Source organism: Melospiza melodia, chromosome 2 (genome assembly GCF_035770615.1).
Source record: "Melospiza melodia melodia isolate bMelMel2 chromosome 2, bMelMel2.pri, whole genome shotgun sequence".
NCBI lineage: Eukaryota > Metazoa > Chordata > Aves > Passeriformes > Passerellidae > Melospiza > Melospiza melodia.
This window is the reverse complement of record NC_086195.1, coordinates 6,164,558-6,185,329: the sequence shown is the minus strand read 5'-3', so window position 1 is coordinate 6,185,329 and position 20,772 is coordinate 6,164,558. Positions and strand designations below refer to the sequence as shown.

The 20,772-nt window shown below is 41.0% G+C and overlaps 1 protein-coding gene across 2 annotated transcripts in view; it reads left to right on the top strand.

Moving 5' to 3' along the window:
• Window positions 1–20,233, top strand: part of HSF2BP (heat shock transcription factor 2 binding protein) — a 33,420-nt gene extending 13,187 nt beyond the window's left edge. For both annotated transcript variants that reach the window (XM_063181534.1, XM_063181543.1), the window contains exons 5-8: window positions 1,593–1,731; window positions 3,063–3,180; window positions 7,593–7,696; window positions 19,040–20,233. In XM_063181534.1, coding sequence (XP_063037604.1) covers window positions 1,593–1,731; window positions 3,063–3,180; window positions 7,593–7,696; window positions 19,040–19,248 — 570 coding nt within the window. In that variant the 3' untranslated portion in view covers window positions 19,249–20,233. The remainder of the gene's footprint in view (window positions 1–1,592; window positions 1,732–3,062; window positions 3,181–7,592; window positions 7,697–19,039) is intronic.
• Window positions 20,234–20,772: the final 539 nt, after the last annotated feature.

Sequence of the window (20,772 nt, the reverse complement as noted above, 5' to 3'; positions counted from 1 at the left end):
TTTATAAACCTGAAGGGTCAGGAGCTCAGCACTAGTTAAGTAGTGGCTGTGTGGAAAGGAGGATCAGCAGAGGGGACACCAGTGAAACCTCAAGATGCTGGCAGATAGAAGATTTCTCTTGTTTTCTGTGCAACATAGCAACTACTCAGGGTGCTTAGTACCCTCAAGTTCCCATGTGAATGTGTATTTTCATAATGACTTGTTGGGCTCTTCATTTTCTCTCACACCTCTTGCTTCTTCAGCTATAGTCAGTGCTTCTGTTAAAATTGCTGTCTTTGAGGAGTGGTGTCCATATGAAAACTACATCCAGCACATGCAGAATTGTACTTATCTTCCTCCTCTTCCTCCATGATCCCTTCATTCCTGTTGTTCTGGGGCCACGGCATCATTTGTGAAGATACTGTGTTGACTGAGCCTGCTTTTCATCCCCTCCTACTGAGGTCACCCCCAGGAGCAGTACATCTTTATTGTGGTGAATGTGCAGCAGTGGAGGAATAAATGGATATTACCACTAGCTTTGCACATACTGTCAAAGCAGTCATTTTGCAAAAGTATGAAGATTTTCAGTCACTTTATAAAATGACTAAAAGTTCAGACATTTGTTGAACTGTCCCATTGGGTCACTGCTGGGAATGACTAAACATTTCATCTGCTTCATGAAACAATTGGAAAAATTATTAAAGACACTGGGAAACCCAGCATTATGGGCTCTCTGCCACAAAATTTGTTTATGAAAGCCTTCATCTTCTGAGGGAAATAGAGTTCCAGCAGTGTTTTACTAGTCAGAATTACCAATAAACAGAAACAGGTCTCTCCATCCTTCTTTGTGGACTCTGCATCCCAGGCCAGGCTCTTTGACCTGCTCTGAGCTTTGTACCAGGTGGAGCTCCCTCAGCTGGGATACCTCCAAGTGGAGCAGGATTGCAGCTGAGGGGAAAAGATGTCCCAAATTACAGCTGTGCTCCTGCTCATGTGCTCTGCTGTGGTGATTGCTTTTTCCCACATGACAGGGTTGACTTAAGTTCATACTTTGACCCAGGACAGGCCTCAATTTCCTTTTCCAGGGAACTTCTGCATAGCCTGTTACTGCTGTTGAGCAATAATTAATGAGTCTTATTAGGATCCATTTGAATTCTGCTTTTTTTTTCTGGGGACTTGATTATTTTCTTAGGAATTTCGTGTTAAGTCTCCAATCTTCAGCTCATTTTGATAAAATGAGCTGCAGTAGGCCAGGTGAATGTGAAACACCTGGTGCAATTACTGCAAAACAAAGAGATAACATTCTTACTTCTGATAATAAGCTTTAATAAGCTGGTTGATTATATGTTATTGTGTGCTTAGGAGGTAGATATGCAGTAGTTCAGTTTTATTAATAAATGTGGCCTTGAGTAGTTTCCTGTTTTCTTATGAGGTAATGGTTCCAAATATTAGGGGATCAAACATGTCACTCAGTGAATACATGGTATTTTCTGTTGTTTATTTGAAGTAACTGGATGTTTTAATAATTTGGAAGATTGACCAGTTTTACTGTAGCATCTAAAAATTATAGTTGCTGTAGTGTGTGTAATCTTTCTTCTCCTCCCTACTTGCAGAGTAAAGCAGTAAAGTTTTTCACAATCACTGCCCAGACCATGGAGAGCTTTGTGAAGTCATTAAGTGAAGACATGAAACAGCAGGATTTGGATTCTGAGGAAAATCAGTTTGTATTAGCTTTGGCAGGGATTGTAACAAGTAAGTTAATGTTGTGTCTCAGAATAGCATTCCACACCTACTGGGACTGTGTATTGCCTCACAGGAGCTGCAGTTAATGCAGCTTTTCAAAGTTAAGTTGTCACTGTTGATATCTTGGGTGACTCTCTGGTTTTCTAAAGTTCTGGCGAATTTTGTTGCTGACACTTTTGTTACAGGCACTTCTGTGCTGCCTGTTAAGCACTAGAAGGGTAAGAGCTTTTCAGTTCTGAAATTCCCTCTTGCATCCCTCAGTCTGGAATGAAACAAAGACCATTGTACCAGTCCTGTATGCTCACATTCGTGTGTACACATTGAGCAATTTGCTTTGTGAATCACCAGTGGTGCCAACATCTACAAGATTGCAAATTGCAGATGGTGCAGGTAGATCAGCCCCAGTTTAAGGCACAGACTAAGGATTTCCAAAGTGCTTAAATTTTTTTTTACTGTCAGATACACTGCATTTTCACTGTGTAAGAGAAGGTTATACACCTGACTTCCATGCTAAATATATTTTTTTAGGTCAAGAAAATAAGTGAAAAGCCACAAATCTGTTGTAGAATGACTGTACTTGGTTTGGGAGGCTGTAAGGCTGATACATCATCTGAATTTCTGTGAAACTATCAAAATTACACTAAAGACATGATGCAAGATTGACAAAACAGTGGGTATTGGTATAAATAAGTGATTTTTGAATTAACAGCTTTTCTGAATGTGGGATTTTTAGATGTTGGGCTGTCAATAAAGGTAAATAATAAACTTAGTATTTGATGCATTATGCCACTGTACTTAGTAGGGGGCAAGTATAAGGGAAAATAATAAGGGAAAGTCTGCTTTGGAGCAGTAGCCTTTGCAGATAATTTTATCTTTTGGTTTGTACTTGAATAATGCCACACTTGCAGAGAGGTAGGAAGAATACTTTTGTTGAGTAGATGTTCATAAGAGTTTTGGTTGTGTGATGTGCCAGGTGTATTGAATTGAGTGATTGTAAAACTCTGCAATCCTGTTCCTTTAAAGTGGAACCTGTAATGATCAGCTTTGCTGCAGTCACCCATTACCTGTGGATGAATAGAGCCTTTTGTTTCACAATTTACTGTGTTGCTATTGGGACACTGGGCATTCTGAATAAATGCTTTGTTTACCAATGCAGAATTTTGAAGGAGCTTGACCAGTATTTGTTGTTCAGTATTTGCTATATAGGTGAATGTAGTTTGAAATTTATATCACTGCCATAGATCATTCTTCTCAGCTGACCAATCTTTTTAGAGGTCCTGATAATTAGCAGAAACTGCAGTTTGAACATAATTGTTGGTGATGTTTTGGCTTTCCCCCAGATGTGGCTGCGCTGGCGTGTGGCCGCGAGTTCCTGGTCAGTTCCAGTCAGGAGCTGCTGGACACGATGATGCATCTCCTGGGAGACATGAAGCCAGGCCTCTGTAACAAATTTAAAGTGTATGTTGACTTTTCTTGCCCCTTTCAAATGAAATTCATTACCTTGCAGTGCAGCTCAAGTGATGACACTCTCCCATTATTCCTTTCCTGCAGAGGAAACATAATTTTTGGAAGCTCTTTTCCCAGTAGCATTCCTTGCAGATATACTGGGGTTGATCACAAAGCTCTATCCAGGTTTTGTGTCTCTTGAGAAGTCTCTTTAGCACCATAATATTGTAAAGGTGAGCAGGGGTGCCCTCTTCTAGCTTGGGAGGGGGTCATGAGTATGGTGTGAAATAAGGAAGATGTGAGGTCAGGTTTTACAACAGAGAAGGTGTGGGAAATGTGAACTCATTTTTATTCCCTCCCAATATGAAGTGTAAAATGTCACATGTCCTTGATGAAGAAAGTGAGTTATGGAGCTGCTAAGAGCAAAAATTAAATCATTTTAGGCTCTTTAGCAGCCAGATTCACCACACACTTCAGTTTGTAAGAGGCAATGCCTGTAAAGTGACCTTGCAATACAGCTCTAAAGGCAAGGCCCTGTTGCACAGTTCAGCTACTGCAAAAGTGCTTTTCAGCTGATGGAGAGATTAAATAAACAATTGTCTTTGCCTTTTTCTCCAAGACCTTACAAGCTGAGGATATATGGCTTTGGCTGAGCAAATTACTGTGCCTTAACAAGTTCCTCATCTGCTGAACTGTAGGCACTGGTCCTGTACACCTGGTTCATTTGTTCATGAGGGTGCTTTGAGCCTCTGTGGTGGTTTTTTCATAACTACACAACCAATTCGTGCCCCAGGCAGCTGTCACAGCTCAGCTGACAAACAGCAGCCCTGTCAGCTACAGTAACTTGACCACATCCAGGCACACATTTAGGCAGGCTGGATGTGATAGCCATGAAATCAGGCCTGGTCTCACTTTGGAGAGGCTTTATCTTGCCTAACCTCAGTGTCAGAGAGGGGATGTCAAGCATTTGCTGCCTGCCTGGGCTCCTTCCCACACTCACTGGGAGGAGATGGGGCTGTCAGGTGATGGCTCATGTGAGGGGGAGCAGGTTGCCCTCTGAAGGGGTTTGCCTTTCCCTGTAGGCTGGTGAGGGGAAAGCTGAGCAGCCTGTGCTGTAGATAGTGGCTTGAAGATTTTTTATTTACTCTGTTTCCCAAGCACTGGGCCTAAAAGTCAGTGGTAGGGGTTTTTTTTGAGAACATCCCAACTGAAAGAATTGTATGAGAATCTCTGTTTATGAAAAAAAGGTAATTTGTGACTTCATGTGTATAAAAAAATCAAACCAACCGACCAAAACCAAAAAACAAACCTGAAAAGAGGATCCATGCTGTTTCAGATCTGTAAGTGGGGTAAAAATAAAAGAGGACTTTAAGAGGAGGAGAGAAGATGTTCCTATGCACACACTCTGAATTTCAGGTGGATATGTGGATAAACTCTTTAATCATTTCACATTGTATTAATGTAATTGGATTTGAGGGCCTTTCTTTTGAGTTTATATCTTGGGTTTCTTGTTATTATACTTCAAAATCTGCCTGCTTTGCAGAAGAATTACCCATGGTGCTGTAAACTTGGCTGCCAACACAGCACTGCTGGTAAAATATGCATAGAACAATCCCATGAGGTGGCAGGAATTCAACAGGGGCAGTTTGGTAGGCTAACAAATGGAGGGAAGCTTGGAAAAGAGCTTGCTCAAGGTGGTTGAGAAGTGAGAAATACTAAGCTTGTGTTACAATAGCTTGAATGCAGTGCAGTGATGATATTTTCTGATTCCCACAGAACCAACATTTTTTTTTCCTTACTCTGAACTTGCTATTGGATTAAAAAAATTGCTGTATTCTGACATTAGAGCAAATGCCAGAAAGGACATTTCTTCACGGCCTTGTCAGAGAATAAGGGAGCCTGATTTGCTCAAATGTTTTAGTGCAAAATGTTTCCCTGTGTCTTTCTTTTTTCTTTCATGTCCATAATAAAAAAAAAAGCCTTTTTTTTTTTTTTTTTTTTTTTTTTTTTTTTTTTTTTTTTTTATGAGCTCTGTGTGTGTCTTGTCCCTGTTCAGTTTGGAAAACCTGTTACTAACTAAGACTATATTTTTTTCTTATCCTTTGGGGAGTTTTACAGTTTCCCAGCCCAGAAAAGAAGGGTTTTGGAGGGTTGGTTGATTTGTTTTTAAATTGTTCTTTGCATGTAAGGTTTTTTAGCTGCTGGTTAACCTCAATCAGCATTTTCATAAGCAGATGTGTCAGATGAACTCCCTTTTCTCCTCCCATAGGGAGCATAAGCCAGGACAGAATGAAAGACAACTGTGAGACAAGGATATAAATTCTAGTGCAATTTCAAAGTTAGGTGAAGATGGACTCTGCAGTCATCATAAATAATGTCTGCACATACATTTTTATATATATTCATACAGAGAGATACATTTTTAAAAAAACTACACCTCACAGATGGAAATGCAATGTATTTTTCCTAAAGTTATCACCATGGTATTGCATGGGAGGACATCAACTTATAATCCAATCAGTTGCAGAAGAAATGTGGCTTTTAATTTTAAATGCTGTGGTTGTCTTTTGCTTAGTTCTGAGGTTTTGCAATTATTTTCTAGCTTTTATTTTCAAAAATATTTTTCATTGCTGTGTGACAAATCAGGGGAAACCATGAGTCCAGTTCTACACACAGCTGTATCAAAGTAAGCTGATAAAGAGAGGGGTTCTCTTTTCTTCTTATACCAATCCTGTCTTCTGTTTGGATGAATATATAAACAAAAATATTACAGGGAGAACCTGTCACTCCAAAACTGCTGTGATATCCACTGTAGACTGTGAGTATGGAATAAATATATTCCAGGCATCAACCTGAGTGCTGAGACTGAAATCTCAGGGGTGTCCTTGCCTTTCTGAAATAGCAGATGTGAAACACTTCAGGTTTTCTTCTCTTTGGTGTTGGGTTTGTTCAATGTTTGTAATTGTTACACAGTCGATAAACATTTACATAATTGTTTGTAGCTGTAATTAAATGGTTAAGAAACTTTGCTTTTGTGGCAGTTGAAAGTAGCCAGTAAAAAGACATATTTAAACATCATAGTACATTTTATATACTAATCCCATGTATTAACAAGACAAGAAGGGGCTTTAGCTGTGCATTTAGTTCTAGATTTTAAAGAAAGCATTGACAGATACAGTAGTACAAGATGTTAATTAAATTTGGCTTGTCTCAGTAGGAAGAGTATGAACTGCATAATCAAGACTCACTTCACATTTTAGAAAAAAACACCAGAAAATATTGTTTATCCAGTAATCATTTGTGTCAGGTTTGCTTCAATAATCACTTCTGCAATTATTATTGCAAAAAATATTCACTAAAATGTGCTGATAATGGAGGTGAAGGTGGTTATAAAGGGCCTGGAAATGCTTCTGTGTTGTGCCTAGGTGAGTGTGTTTAATTAAATATGCTGTTATATATTAATATGCCACTGCATTGGCTGGTGGGGTGTTCCAGCACTCCAAAAAACCTCAGCACTTCCCTGCATCACCAGCACCACCAGTCCCTTTTGTCTGCACAAAGCAAACAAGTGAAATAAAAATACAAACACAGCAGCGCCTTTTTACGTCACTTTATTTCTAACTGCAAATGTCAAACAGATTAAGGGGAAAAGACATTCTCAAGAAATGTTAACATTGCCATTATAAGATGATGGTTTATTGATCATTTCCATTCTGGGTGATTATAGGTAGTGCTGTGCTCTTTTGTCAGGGCTTGTTCTGGAAGGCCAGAGCTGCAGGGGCTGGATGAAAGGCAATGTGTGGCCTTTACCAGCTGCAATTTCAGATCCAGAGCACCCCTCCCTGCTTGGCAGTGGCCACTGGTGCAGTAGATTTAATAAATCTGCTCTTCCTTCCTTCTCCTCCTTAATAATCAAACTCAGAGCCCATAAATGACACCTCTTAAAACTCAGTTTAGCCTGCAATGCGTCACTGCCTTTTCTGAAGGTGCCCACAGAATGTCCAAAAGTCTGCTGGTAGCATAGGAGCTTAAGCCATGAGATCTTGTTTGAGAATTGGATGTGAGGTGTGAAGTCCATTTGGAATTATCATTTCCCATTTGTTTGGACATGGTGGCAGTGACACACAGGTTTATCTCAGGCATGAGAGAGAGCAGTAGCCAAGCTGGCTCCAGAACAGAGAACATTCCAGCCCCTCCCTGAGACCTTCTTACTCTTTTCCATGTGTTTGGAATATGTGATTTAACAGTAGAAACCAAGGTTTACACAACATTGCTTATAAATAATTTGAGATTTATCTCTGTTACCAAAATATAAACTATTAGCACAGGTTTCTGCATTGGTACAGGCTTGACACAAATGGCAAAAGGTGCTGAAGCATGCAAAGAAATCACAGGCCCTCAGATGTCCTTTTTTTCAATTCTAGGCTAATGCTAATGTCACTTTACAATGTGAGTATCAACTTGAAAGGCTTGAAGTACATCAGTGAAAGTCCAGGTTTTATTCCCCTGCTTTGGTGGCTGTTGAATGGTAAGTTGCTCTAAGAACCTTGTGAACTCTGACTTTCAGAGCTTTGTAGAATTGCTGTAGATGTTGCAAATAACAAACCAGAAATTTATGTCTGTACCCTGATTAGCTTTTGACAGAATAAAAGTAAACATAAAGGGCAAATAGCTGGAAGGATAAGATGTGCATTTACCACAAAAAGTTTGACACTGTATGTAATATTCCATTAATGTGAAGTTTAAGGGTGGTAGACTTAAGAATAGGGATTGGAGAAACTTGGTGAAGTAGTTTTAAAAAAGCCACTTGTTTCTTGATACCAACTTTGAAATAAACCTTAAGGGGAAACTACATATCAGTCCACTACCATTAGCACAGGAAAATGTACACATGTGGGGGGAAGAAGCCAAGTCTGCAACTCCACTGACCCATTGCAAAAGTGTCCCTTTCTGAGGAGAGGCTTTGTGCTCTAATAGGATTTGGGGCTCCAGGGCTGGAGAGCCATTCCCAGCTGTGCCTTTGGCCAGTGCAGGACTCCAAGGACGTCAAGGACTCGTGTTGTCACTGTCAGGTGCATGAGTGACATCAAGGCTCTGCTCTTTGGGAGGTTTCAAATCCCTGAGCAGGAGCCAGCAGGGATTGACGTGGGCCTGGGCTGGCAGCTGTGCACAGCTCGTGAGGGACAGCAGGGGGACAGAGCTGTGACACTGCCCTGCCTGTGCTTTCTCGAGATTTATGAGGAGATTTTGGTATGCAGACAGGACTGGGGAGGTTAATTATCCCTCTGTGCTGCTAAAACCTTGCTGGAGTACGACTGGTAAATACTTAGAGCAGCTGAAATGAGGGAAATTGCATCTGCTTTTTCCAGACATTATTTTGATGCTGAGTTTTTGAAAAAGCTTTGGTTAGGGTTGGTAAACTGAAAGCTGTTTGTATAGCTTATGGTTCCCTTAAGTGTTTTACAGAAAATGTAGCTGCTCAAGCTTTTCATCAAATAATTTCCTGCTGTGAAATGCCACAGGCTCTCTCTTCCAAGGTCTCAGGAAATTAAGTAATCCTTGTAAGGGAAAGCACCATTTCTGTGTTTTTAATATATTTTGGTAAAAATGGGATCCTCAGAGAACATCAAATACATGGTCCTTTGTTCAGCTGTGCTTTGAAATTTTACGTCTTAGTCCAGGTTTTCCTTTTAATTTATGTTGGCTAATATATACATAAGCTGTTCTAGCAAAAAATACCAACCCAAAACACCCTCAAAGAATCCTGTCTGACTATGAGTTCCCAAATGTGCCCTTCCAATTGTTGTGATAAAACAAAAAAGGTAATAATTTGATGCAGTTTGTTGTCTGAAAAAGGCTCCTAGGTCAAGTAAGAGGATGAAATGGGAAACATTTATCATTAATTTGCAGCTACTAATGGAAATAATAAATAGATTACTCTGCAATTTGGAAGTGCTAATTGCTTATGGCTGGATTGTAGAAAGAAGGATGATCATGGCTAATTCCTTGACTTTTTGATAATAAACTTCTCCAGTTACAGCAAGGGAGGAGGATCTCAGATGAAGCAGTTCTGCAGGTTCAGATTCCTGACTTTGGAGGAAATCTGCTTTCTGTCAAGAGAGAGCTGCCAGGTTTGGGTGTCAGATGAGGGGTCAGATCCAAGACCTGATCTTGTTCCCATCATTTTCTGTGAGATCTCTGCAGTTTTCCAACATTTAATCTATTTCCAAATGTCTCTACTTGGAAAATTCAGCAGCTTCCTCCCAGTCTTGCTCCTCTCCTGTTTCTCTGACCAGCACCTTCAGGTTCTGCTGGCCAAGATCCAGCTCACAAACACCTGGAGCTGCCACAGGATAAGGTCCTGTTTTTCCATGCAGGGGAGTAGAGCACTGCCCTGTGCTGGCAGAGTATCCTGGATGTGCTGCCTGCTTGCAGGAAGCTCCTTCAAAGCCTGTTTTGATTAAGGCTTATAACATGACAGCTTTCCAGATTTGTGTGCTTTTATCACCATTCCCACCGAGAGAGGCCCCAGAAATCATCTTCTGATTTTTTTGCTTTATTTTCAGAGAATCATCCTGTTTGCTTTTCCATTGTCAATCTCCAAATGTCCATGACCTCAGCCTGTACATCAGGCCCATCCTTCTCCCACTGCCTTGTATGCAGCTGATAACTCCCTCAAAGTCCTTCTCTGAGCTCTTAGTCTCTGCCTTTCCTTGTCCCCTGAAGAAGAATGTCCTTCCCATTAAATGAAGAGAGGAAAAGAATTGACTCAGTTTTCTTTATTTCCCTTTGTTGTATCTGAGGCAAAGAGGGATTTGATTCAAGTTGTCTCACAGCATTTTTGAAGAGACAGAAATGTGCCTCGATGTTGAATGCACCACTTGGAAGAGAAAGAAGGGAAAAAATCTAATAAAGGTTCCTAAGAATGTTAACAGCAAACTGTCCTGCTGTCTTTGGGAAACTTGGATGAGCTGCTGTGACTTCATGTTCACTAACAAGAATTCTTGATAGCTCTTTCTGCTGGAGGCTGTTCTGATCATAGGAGAAAACCAAATGTTTGACACTATTTTTGAAGATAATGCAGGTCTCTGTAGTTTCATCACTTTGTAAGGTGGGCTTTTTCTTCCCTTTTTTTCCTGCCTTTTTAAAACTTTCTAAAAGATGGACAGCCTTTAATAACCAACAGTGATCACTAAATCCTCTGTGTAGGTATCAGCTGTGCCTGCCTACACCTTCCCAGCCTGGCACCAGCATAAAGCACATGAATGATGACTCAGATTTCTGTCCATGGAGCAGCTTGTGGGATGAGCAGAGTTCTCTTCTTGTGGAGCACCATTTGTTTGCAGAGCAGCTGTTCCCATCTTGGACAAAACAGGCAGTTTTAGTTTCCTCCATCAGCTGCTGTCCTTGTGTTGGTGTCCTGGCTGAGGGTTTCACATAACTCTCAGATTTAAAGAAGTCCTGTCCTCAGCCACAGGAAAAGAAGCTTGTATCATATTGAGTAGAAATCCACCTGAGATTTGTCAGGTTTTTTTTTCCTGGTGTTTTCCATCTAAAGATGCAATAAGACCTCCATTCTGTAACTCCCAAAGAAGTGGACTGGAACATTACTCTGCCAAGGATCTCTTGAAGAATAAGAAATAACAATCAGCCGAGGTATTAATAATAAAGACTAAATTTAATGTTTTTCAGTTTTGATCATGCAGAACATCTACCAACAAATGAGTGCTGGAGGAAAGGAGTCTAGGTTCTTCTCTGCTTTCTGTTTGGTTGAGGTTTTTTGGTTGGTTGTCTTTATTTTGTTTTTTTTCCCACTTTCATTTTCTTTGAATTCAGGCAGTTTAAAAAATTTGTCTCTTTGGATACTTGAGAAAGCATGGAATTCAGAGACACTTTGTCAGTGACATTTCTTGTCCATAGCTGGGAAATTGCTCCAGGTACTTCATTAAACAAAACACAAAGAGAGAAATAGGACTAATTTTAGATCTTGCCCTTCAGTTTCCTCCACCACAGTTCCATGTGGAAATCCAACCTTGTTTATCCAAATTCTTTGCAAATGATGGTCTCTATTAGAAATGCTTGTATGCAGCACATTCTCACTCTGCTGCCTGCACCCTCAATATTTGCTTTTCATTACTAACTCGAAGGTTTTCTGTCAGAATTTGTTATGGCTATGAGGGCTTTTGAAATTTCAGGTTATTTGCATGGCAGCCTGTTATTTAAAAAACATCTGGACAAACAGAACCATCATATTTATAAATTGATGTCTGTATTAAAACAAATTTTGGTTCATAAATCAAAACCTTTCAAGTCTTTCAAGTGCTCAACAATTTCATCCTCTTGTCATAGAAGCATAGAATATGCTGAGTTGGAAAGGACACATCAGGATCATTGAGTGCAACTCCTGACCCCACAAAACATCTCAAGAATCCCACCATGTGCCTGAGAATGTTATCCAAATGCTCCTTGAACTCTGGCAGGCTTGGGGCTGTGACAGTTTCCCTGTGGAGTTTATTCTAGTGCCCATTCACCCTCTGGCTGAAAAACCTTCTGATATCCAGCCTAAATGCCCCTGATTCATCTTCATGTCATTCTTCAGATGATGAAATTAATATTGAGGAGAGGCTTGCCCTTTAAGAGCACATCCATTTGGGTAAATGCAGGGATGTCAGCTCATTCCCTGAGCCTCAGTTATCTGGGGGGCTGGAAGAGTGGCCAGGGCAAGTGTCATGGAATGCTTGCCCTTTTCCATACTCAGCTGCTTGCCCAGATGGAGCTCTGGGCTGTCCTTGCCATCTGACAGGACCTTCTTGACAAGGTCCTTGCCTTGCCTAACAGCTCGTGCAAATTGATGTTCTGTGAGGAGCAGTTACCCACCAAACTCCTGTTCCCTCTCATCCCCTGAGCAGAGGCCAGGCAAATTGGGACTGAATTGCTGCTTCAGTTTGGATCCTGGGAGTCTCAAGGATTTGCCTGATGAAAGCATGACAAACGTGTCTCTGTAGGAGAGTGGGGAATTCTCCTTAGCTGAACTGCATGTGGGAGCAGCCACCCAGCCAGGGAGGAGACTGACAGAAACCCAGCTGCAACACAGGAGCTGGGGCAAACATTTTGCAGAGAGAAAGTGCATTTGTGTCTGTAAGAATTGCAGCAGCGAAGGTTGGCCTTTTTTACTACTTTGATGTTCTCCCTGCTCCTTCCCCTCAGAGCATCACAACATTTCTTGTCTCCTCAGACCTATCAATAGTATAGAAATGTCTGGAAAACTGCTGCTGCAGATGCTGCCTCAGCCCTGCCAGCACTGAAATGCAAAGAGATTTTACTCAGGGGAAGCCTGAAATGCAAAGAGGTCTTACTCAGGGGAAGCCATGGCTGTGGCTGCCTCTGTTGGATGTGCTGTGAACACAGAGAGTCTGACAGGCTCATTACAAGGAAGGGCTGAGAGCAGATTGCTCCTTCCTGCTGCAATCAGACAGGAATTGAATTGAATCCTATCTACTGCAGTGGTGGGAAGCTTTTGAAATTGTAAAGTCATGGAATTATTTAAATTGGAAGGGATCTTAAAGAGCATCTCCTTTCAACCTCCTTGCTATGGGCAGGGACATCTTTCCACTAGACCAAGTTGCTCAGAAGTCCTTCAAACCTGAATTTGAACACTTCCAGCAGGGATGAGGTATCCACAGCTTCTCTGGCCAGCCTGTGCCTTATCACACACATAGTGAGGAATTTCTTCATAATATTTAATCTAACCCTCCCCTCTTGCAGTTTAAAGCCATTGCCCCTTGTCCTGTCACTACATTCCCTTGTACAAAGTCCCTCTCCAGCTCTCTTGTAGCTCCTTTAGGCACTGGAAGAGGCTCTAAGGTGTCTCCAAAGCCTCCTCTAGGCTGAACAGCCCCAACTTTCTCTGCCTGTCTCCGTAGCAGAGGTGGCCCAGCCCTCTGACCATCCTTGTGTCTCTCCTTTGGACTCACTCCAACAGATGCATGTCTTATATTGTGAGCTCTGGGGCTGGAGGCAGCTCTGCAGGTGTGTCTCACCTGAGTGGGGCAGAGGGGCAGAATCCCCCCTCCCCTGCTGCCCACGGTGCTTTGGATGCAGCCCAGGACAGTTTTGGCTTTCTGGGCTGTCAGTGCACATGGCCAGCTCAAATCCAGCCTCTCATCCAGCAGCACCCCTGAGCCCTTCTCCTCAGGGCTGCTCTCAATCCCCCAGCCTGTGCTTGTGCTTGGAATTGCCCCAACCCGTGTGCAGGACCTTGCACTCGGCCTTGAGAACTTCTGTGCTCTTGTACCCAGCTGTAAACAGGGTGCTGGCAATAAATCTTGCATTCAGGTGGCCAGGGGATGGTGTGGCCACGTGTAAACTGAGTTCACAACTCTGAGCCAATTGTGGATAAGCTGTTCAGCATTGATGTAATGCAATTACTTAAACGCTGCTGTAGGGGACAGTTCATCTGAGAGGCCTGGTGCTAATGACAGATGTGACTAAATCCATGCACGTTATCAGCTGCCTTTTGTCACTGACTGACATCAAACTGAGCTGGCAGCTTGCAGGACGTCAGCCAGCTCCAGCAGTTTCAACACCTTGGTAAAATTACATCAGCACCTTACGGTTTGTGATCCTGGCTGAGGCAAGCAGCCTGATTTCTCCCCCCTCTTCTCCAGAAATAATGGTGATAGTTTTGAAATTGTCGTTGGAGATGTGTGTGCTGGTGGTTAGGAGGATGTGATGCACTGATTTGATTACAGCTAAAGGATTTTTTTTGATCTTGTACAAACAAAATGTTACGCAGCTAGTGTAGAAATGACTAAATCTGGAAGCTGTTGACATAAATATAATGCTGAATAATGAAGATTCCTTGCATTTCTCTGAGTGCTTTGTAGACAGGGCTTTTAGAAAATGTCCCTAATGATATTGGAGACAAGAGAATGATTTCTCTGGTATTTTTTTAAAATCCTCTTAGGAAGCATGATTATCCTCAATAAGTAGTATTCTCAAAACCACATGTAATCCTCAGGGAGTGTATTTTAAGGCATATGTATTTATTTAACTCAGAACATCTCAGAATACATTCAAAACAATGGCAATCTGAGGTTAAATGTGTATTAAGTCATCTTTTGGTGCAGGATCATTTCCTTCCTTTGCTGGATGCCCGCGTGCCTAATCTGCTCTTCATTTGAGTGACTCAAGCTGTTGAGCTTCCCTGGCTGCTGCTGGGGATTCTTCCTAGAACCTCTCTGCTCTTACTGGAAAACATTCTTGTTTGTCAAGCTGGAAATCATTTCCTGATCTCCTACAGATCCTCATTTTCTTGGCTCCCCTGCTAAGGCATCTCCCCTGATCGATTCTTTAATTTCTACAGCCTTTAAACACTTGCAGATAATATTAATATTGATTCCTGTAACAGTATTAATAACAAAGCTCTTTTCATCTTACATATATGAAGCTTCCCAGCAGTACTGCAAGCCATTAAAAGTATTAGTGGCTTTATTTCAAGGGGGAATAATGTCACACAGAGGGAGATTGTAAATGAACTACATAGATTTCACCCCCCAAAGCTTCTTTCTTACCTATTTGAGCTGTAGTTTGTGGCTGCTATTTCCAATGAATACATGTAGAATAATACTAAGAACAGAAAAAGGGGGAGGTAATCTGTGCAGAGTTTGAAGATTGTATCAGGCAAAAAAAACAGGCATTAAAAAATACACAGTGTGGAAGTCATGGAGGCAAAAATGGAAGGCAAGGGAAGACAGATTCAAGGTTTAGTCATGTTTGATTAGGTCAGAATAAGTCTGAAAACCAAAACTTGTACCTAGGTTTTTTCAAAAGGATTCACTGAAGTGTTTCTGGCCAGGAAATTGGACATAAAATCTTGCTGCCTGTGAGGCTGAGCTGCAGCATTTCCCCAAGAGTTCTGAGTGCTCATCACTCACAAAGTTGAACCTGCAGGTACTGCTGGAGGTGATGATGGAAAGAGACTCCTTAGAGCCCTCAGCCTGGGTGTCAGCAATAAGAGTGGCTGTGCCATGGGTCTGCAGCACTAATCACAGGCCCTTTATTGATCTGACATGTTTAAAATTGTCCAGCAAGCCCAACAGCTAGGATTTTCATTGCACAGAAAAGGAGAAAATGCATGTTATATTTTGAGGTTGGACAATACCTGTGTCCTCAGATTATACCCCACTCTGCTGGTTTTCAGGAGAAAGCAGAACTTCTTTCTTAAGAGGTAAACACTTGATGATTTCTATTTATGATGGAAAATGGGGGAAGAGAGAGAGAGTGCCTGGCTTTTGGGTGTAGATCAGGTGTCACAATCTTTATTATTATTCTTCAGCCTTGTGCTGTTGGGAATGACTTAAAAATCCCCATCTCAGCAGTGAGTTTCATGCTGAAATCCAGAGTCTTCTTCAGTGTCCATCACATCCTGTTCTCTGCCCCCCTGGGTGCTTTCAACCCTTATGCTTTAATGAATAATTCTCAGTCCTTTTTCAGGTCACCAGTGTTACATGTGAAATAAGCCAGGGAAGGAAAGAACTTGTCTCAGCCCCACCAAATACCTCCTTCAAACTCAGTGCACTCTGGTTCATCTCTGCACTGGTTTTATGCTCCTTCAGTGAGATTTTGGTCTCTCTGGTGATTTTGTGCTCAAAGTGATCTGAATTAATTTTGTCAACCTTTCTGCACAATCTTTTATCAAAAGCTTGCTGAGGACTAGGTATGCTAATGAAAAACACATAAAAAATGCATGGCACGTGGGACAAATAACTGCTTCAGCTGTAAAAATATATTAGATGTTTTCATTTGGAATATGCAGAATAGGGAAGTCTTTCTACCACACGCTTTTGATAAAGCTGTAAACCATTAAATGCAAATGGGCCGTTGCAAATGATTAAAATGTAATGCTCCTAATGTTTCAGTAATTAAAAATGCATCCTGTGTTCTTAGCAGAGGAGTTATTACATGTCTTCCTGGCTTAAGTCAGTCAAAGGTCTTTGCTGCATTTCCCTGGCACATTCCTGAGCAGCACTGCTTCAATACCCACTTCAATTTTGTGCAGACTGAATTAAACACTTGAAAGGTTGATATGTGGTTGCTAGAAAGTTTTATTAAGATTAATATTTTATTGAGCTTTGAGGAAATCCAAAGGCTCATATAAAAAGAAATTAAAGAAAAGCCTGATGATTTACTGCAGATTGTTAGTCTGTTTGTTTTTTTAAGTCTGAATAATCATGAAATACAGTTTGTTCTGCTCTTAAATTGGATTGCATCCAACAGTACATCCTGGGTACTGACTGGGTAAATTCAGGTTGATAAATTCCCTGCTTTACAGCAGTTTCAACATCTGAAAAACAAGAGAAAGCTTCCTGATTATCTCTCCCTCACAAACATTGCTGGGCAGAAGCTGCTGAGGGAGGACAAAAATGTGGTTTGCAGGTACCTCCTAGAGCCAGCCAGCCAGCAGCAAACAGCACCTGGAAATTACAATACTTCCATAATTCCCTGTGTGCCTGGTGGATCCTTTCAGACCCACTTCTAACTCTTGGGTTTTTGTGGCTGAGATAACTTTTGAGGTATTAGAAAGTCTTTTTTTTCTTAGCCCCACGACTGAAGAAGAAGTTGAGATTTGCCAGTTTTGCTTTTTAGGGTTTTTGTTTTTTTTTTTTTTGTTTTTGTTTTTGTTTTTTTTTTTTTTATTTATTACATTTTTCTTTTGACCTGCTGAGGTTTGTCCAGCAGGTCAGGTTGTGGTACAGTGACTGTTCTTGGGGTGGTGTTAACTTTTTATACTACAAATAAAATGTACTTTATTTACAATAATTTTCTAATGCTTATCACTTATGTTAGATAGTTTGTCTTTAAACCAGTCAAAAAGTGTCACCATCCCAGCAGAAGATGGAGGACAAGAAGAAGGAGAAGGACAGGACATGCCCAGATTCCTCCATCTTGTCTCTTGAACCCCAATTCTAATACCCCAAAATTCTACTTTTTCACTCTGTGATAAATTCACCATCATTCTCCTCAAACTCTTGTGGCTTGTAAATCTTCACACAAAGCTGGTAATTTTTTCATGGGCTAAAATCAAAGGCACAGGTGTTTTTGGCTATGTGCCAAGGTCTCTGAGCCCCTGCCAGGGTCTTGAGTCCTCCAGGGCAGCCAGAGGAATGTCGGAACCCAGGAAATTCCTGTGGCTGCCCTGGAGGGCTCCAGCCCTCAGGGGCTCAGAGACCTTGGCACAGAGCCCAAGACCCCCGTGCCTTTGATTTAGCCCCTAGAAGAAACAGTTATCAACCATATATGAAGAATTACAAGCCAAGAGAGTTTAGGTAGAAGAATAGTTAGTTAGTCACAGGGTGAAAAATAGATTTTTGGAGTTTTTAGAATAGAAGTTCAGGAGGCGAGATGGAAGAATCTAGACGTGTTCAGTCTTTCTCCTTCTTCTTCTTGGCCTCCATCTTCTGCTGTGATGCTGTTACTTGCAGATTAGTTTAGAGTAGAAGCTCACTGTCTAACATAAGTGATAGGTATTGGGAAGTTATGGTAAATAACTTACATAAGTTATAGTAAATAACTCATGGTAAATAATAGTTTATATTAGTTTAAATAATAGTTTATATTTATTATTTAAATTAATTTAAATAATAAATACTATTAAATTATTAAATATTTTAATTAATTATATTTATTATTTAAATAATAGTTTAATAATAGGTGATAGGTATTGGGAAGTTATGGTAAATAAATTATATAAGTTATGGTCAATAACTTATGGTAAATAATGGTTTTTAGAATAGAAGTTCCGGAGGCAAGATGGAAGAATTTAGATGTGTCCAGTTTTTCTCCTTCTTCTTCTTCTTCCTCTTCTTCTTCTTGGCCTCCATCTTCTGCTGTGATGTTAGCACTTTTAGATTAGTTTAGAGTAGAAGCTGACTGTCTAATATAGGTGATAGGTATTGGGAAGTTATGGTAAATAACTTATATAAGTTATGGCCAATAATTTATGGTAAATAATAGTTTTTAGAATAGAAGTTCAGGAGGCAAGATGGAAGAATCCAGATATGCCCAGTATTATTTCTTCTTCTTCTTCTTCTTCTTCTTCTTCTTCTTCTTCTTCTTCTTCTTCTTCTTCTTCTTCTTCTTCTTCTTCTTCTTCTTCTCTTCTTCTCTTCTTCTTCTTCTTCTTCTTCTTCTTCTTCTTCTCTTCTTCTCTTCTTCTTCTTCTTCTTCTTCTTCTTCTTCTTCTTCTTCTTCTTCTTTTCTTCTCTTCTTCTTCTTCTTCTTCTTCTTCTTCTTCTTCTTTCTTCTTCTTCTTCTTCTTCTTTCTTCTTCTTCTTCTTTCTTCTTCTTCTTTCTTCTTCTTCTTCTTCTTCTTCTTTCTTCTTTCTTCTTTCTTCTTGGCCTCCATCTTCTGCTGTGATGTTGGCAGTTTTAGATTGGTTTAGAGTAGAAGCTGACTGTCTAACACAGGTGATAGGTATTGGGAAGTTATGGTAAATAATGAACACGTAGTTTTTAGTGTAAAAAGACAACACCGCCTCTGAGGCAGGCAGTGTGCCTCAGCCCAACCAGCGGCAGGTCAAAAAAAGAATACAGATAAAATATAGATATTATATTTTATATAATAGATTAAAAATGTTATAGATAAAAAAATAATCTGTAGGTGTTATGGATAAAAAATGTTCTAGATAAAAAATAATAAACAGCCTTGAGAATGAGAACGAAAGAATCCCGACTCCTTCTTGGAAGGCCGGGCTGAACAAAAGAAGCTTGTACGCATCTCAGAGTGACTCTGCCCAGCAGAGATTCTGAGAGAGGAATGCCCTGGCTCACTAACAAGGCCTGGATGTGTTTCTGCCCTGCTCTCTCTCAGACCCGGACAGCGAGGTGTGCCTGCACGCGCTGCGGCTGCTGCAGTCGGTGCTGCTGGAGCCGGAGGTGCTGGCGCGGGCGGGCGCCGAGGTGCGCGAGACGCTGCCCTTCCAGCGCATCGTGGCCCTGGCCCAGAGCCGCCACGCCGAGCTGCAGGCGCTCGCCAAGGAGCTCCTCGAGGACCTGAAGGTCATTGAGTACGAAGCGTAGAAGAGCTCTGCGACACCAAATCGCCTTCCCGGGATTTTTATGCTGCGGGAGTTGTTGGAGATGGGCTGGACTGAAAAAAAAAAACAAACCTCTGCCCGAGTTCCTCTGACAAAATCCTTTTTGGGAATTTGAATTAACCCAACTAAAATCCAACTTGGGAAAACCTTTTAGATACCCAAATAAAACCTTGGGTGGTCTGGTAGTGATGGGACTGGCTGAATTTCTTGGAGCAGAATTTTATTGATAATGGTTTTCCAAAATGGTCTGTGGTTGTGTTTTGTATTTACTGTCTAGATGGGGTAAAATATTCTCATTCCTTGATCACAGTTCACTGCAGAGGTAAATAATCCTTTTGGTCCATCCTTAAGAACTACTATACTGTGAGAAAAGCTCTGTTGCCTTTCATAACTCTTCTGTGTCAGAATGCACCCCAAGTTCGTCTGACAAAATCCTTTTCGGGAATTTGAATTAACTCAACTAAAATCCAACTTGGGAAAGCCTGTTGGGTTTTAGATACCCAAATAAAACCTTGGGTTGTCTGGTAGAGATGGGACTGGCTTAATTTCTTGGAGCAGAATTTTATTGATAATGAAAATCTGTGGTTATGTTGCGTATTTGCTGTCTAGATGGGGTAAAATATTCTCATTCCTTGATAACAGTTCACTGCAGAGGTAAATAATCCTTTTGGTCCATCCTTAAGAATTACTGTACTGTGAGAAAAACTCTGTTGCCTTTCATAACTCTTCTGTGTCAGAATGCACCCCAAGTTCCAGTTTTATTGTTATTTCTCACCTCTCTCTTCCTATTGTAATAAAAGAAAACTGAAATTCTGTAGCATGTAACGGATTCTGCTTTCAAAATTTGTATTCAGCTTCACTCCTAACTGCAAGTCAAGCTGATCTGTTGCTGCCAGGCATGCTAGAAACTGGGCTATTGTTTTTAGAAAAGCCCTGAGAAGGGAAATAAATTGCTGTTGTCTGTGGTACCCAGTTGTGTGCTGAAGAGGCTAAAATGAGCTGCTGCTGTGTCGTGAGCAGCATCACATCCCCTCACAACCCTGGGGTTTGTTGGAGCTTCTGAGTACAGCTTGCTTTTCTCAGGGGTAAATACAAACACTTGGTGCTGGATATTGGGGAATTTATAATGTATTTGGAAAACAATAGCATTCATTTCTATGATGTCAGAAACAGAGCCAGTTAAGTGAGGCTATTTAAGGGAACAGCAAATGAGACATGCAGTGCTGTGGTAGCACCTTTTTGCATACCAAAGTCATTGCAGCTCATCTGGGAACCCAGTGTGTTAACAAAATGCAGTGTGGACTTCCAATTACAGAAAACATGAAGTAAACTTCATAGGATTTCAATATTATGATTGGCAGACAGCTTTAGAGGGAGACCACTGTAAAAAGTGTAAGTTAAGGTATAGGGCATCTCCCTTTAGGCTGTTTGCAGAATGATGGATGTTCCGAGATAGAAATGTAATAAATCAGCTTGAAATTACTTGGCTCAGATGCTGCAGATGGCA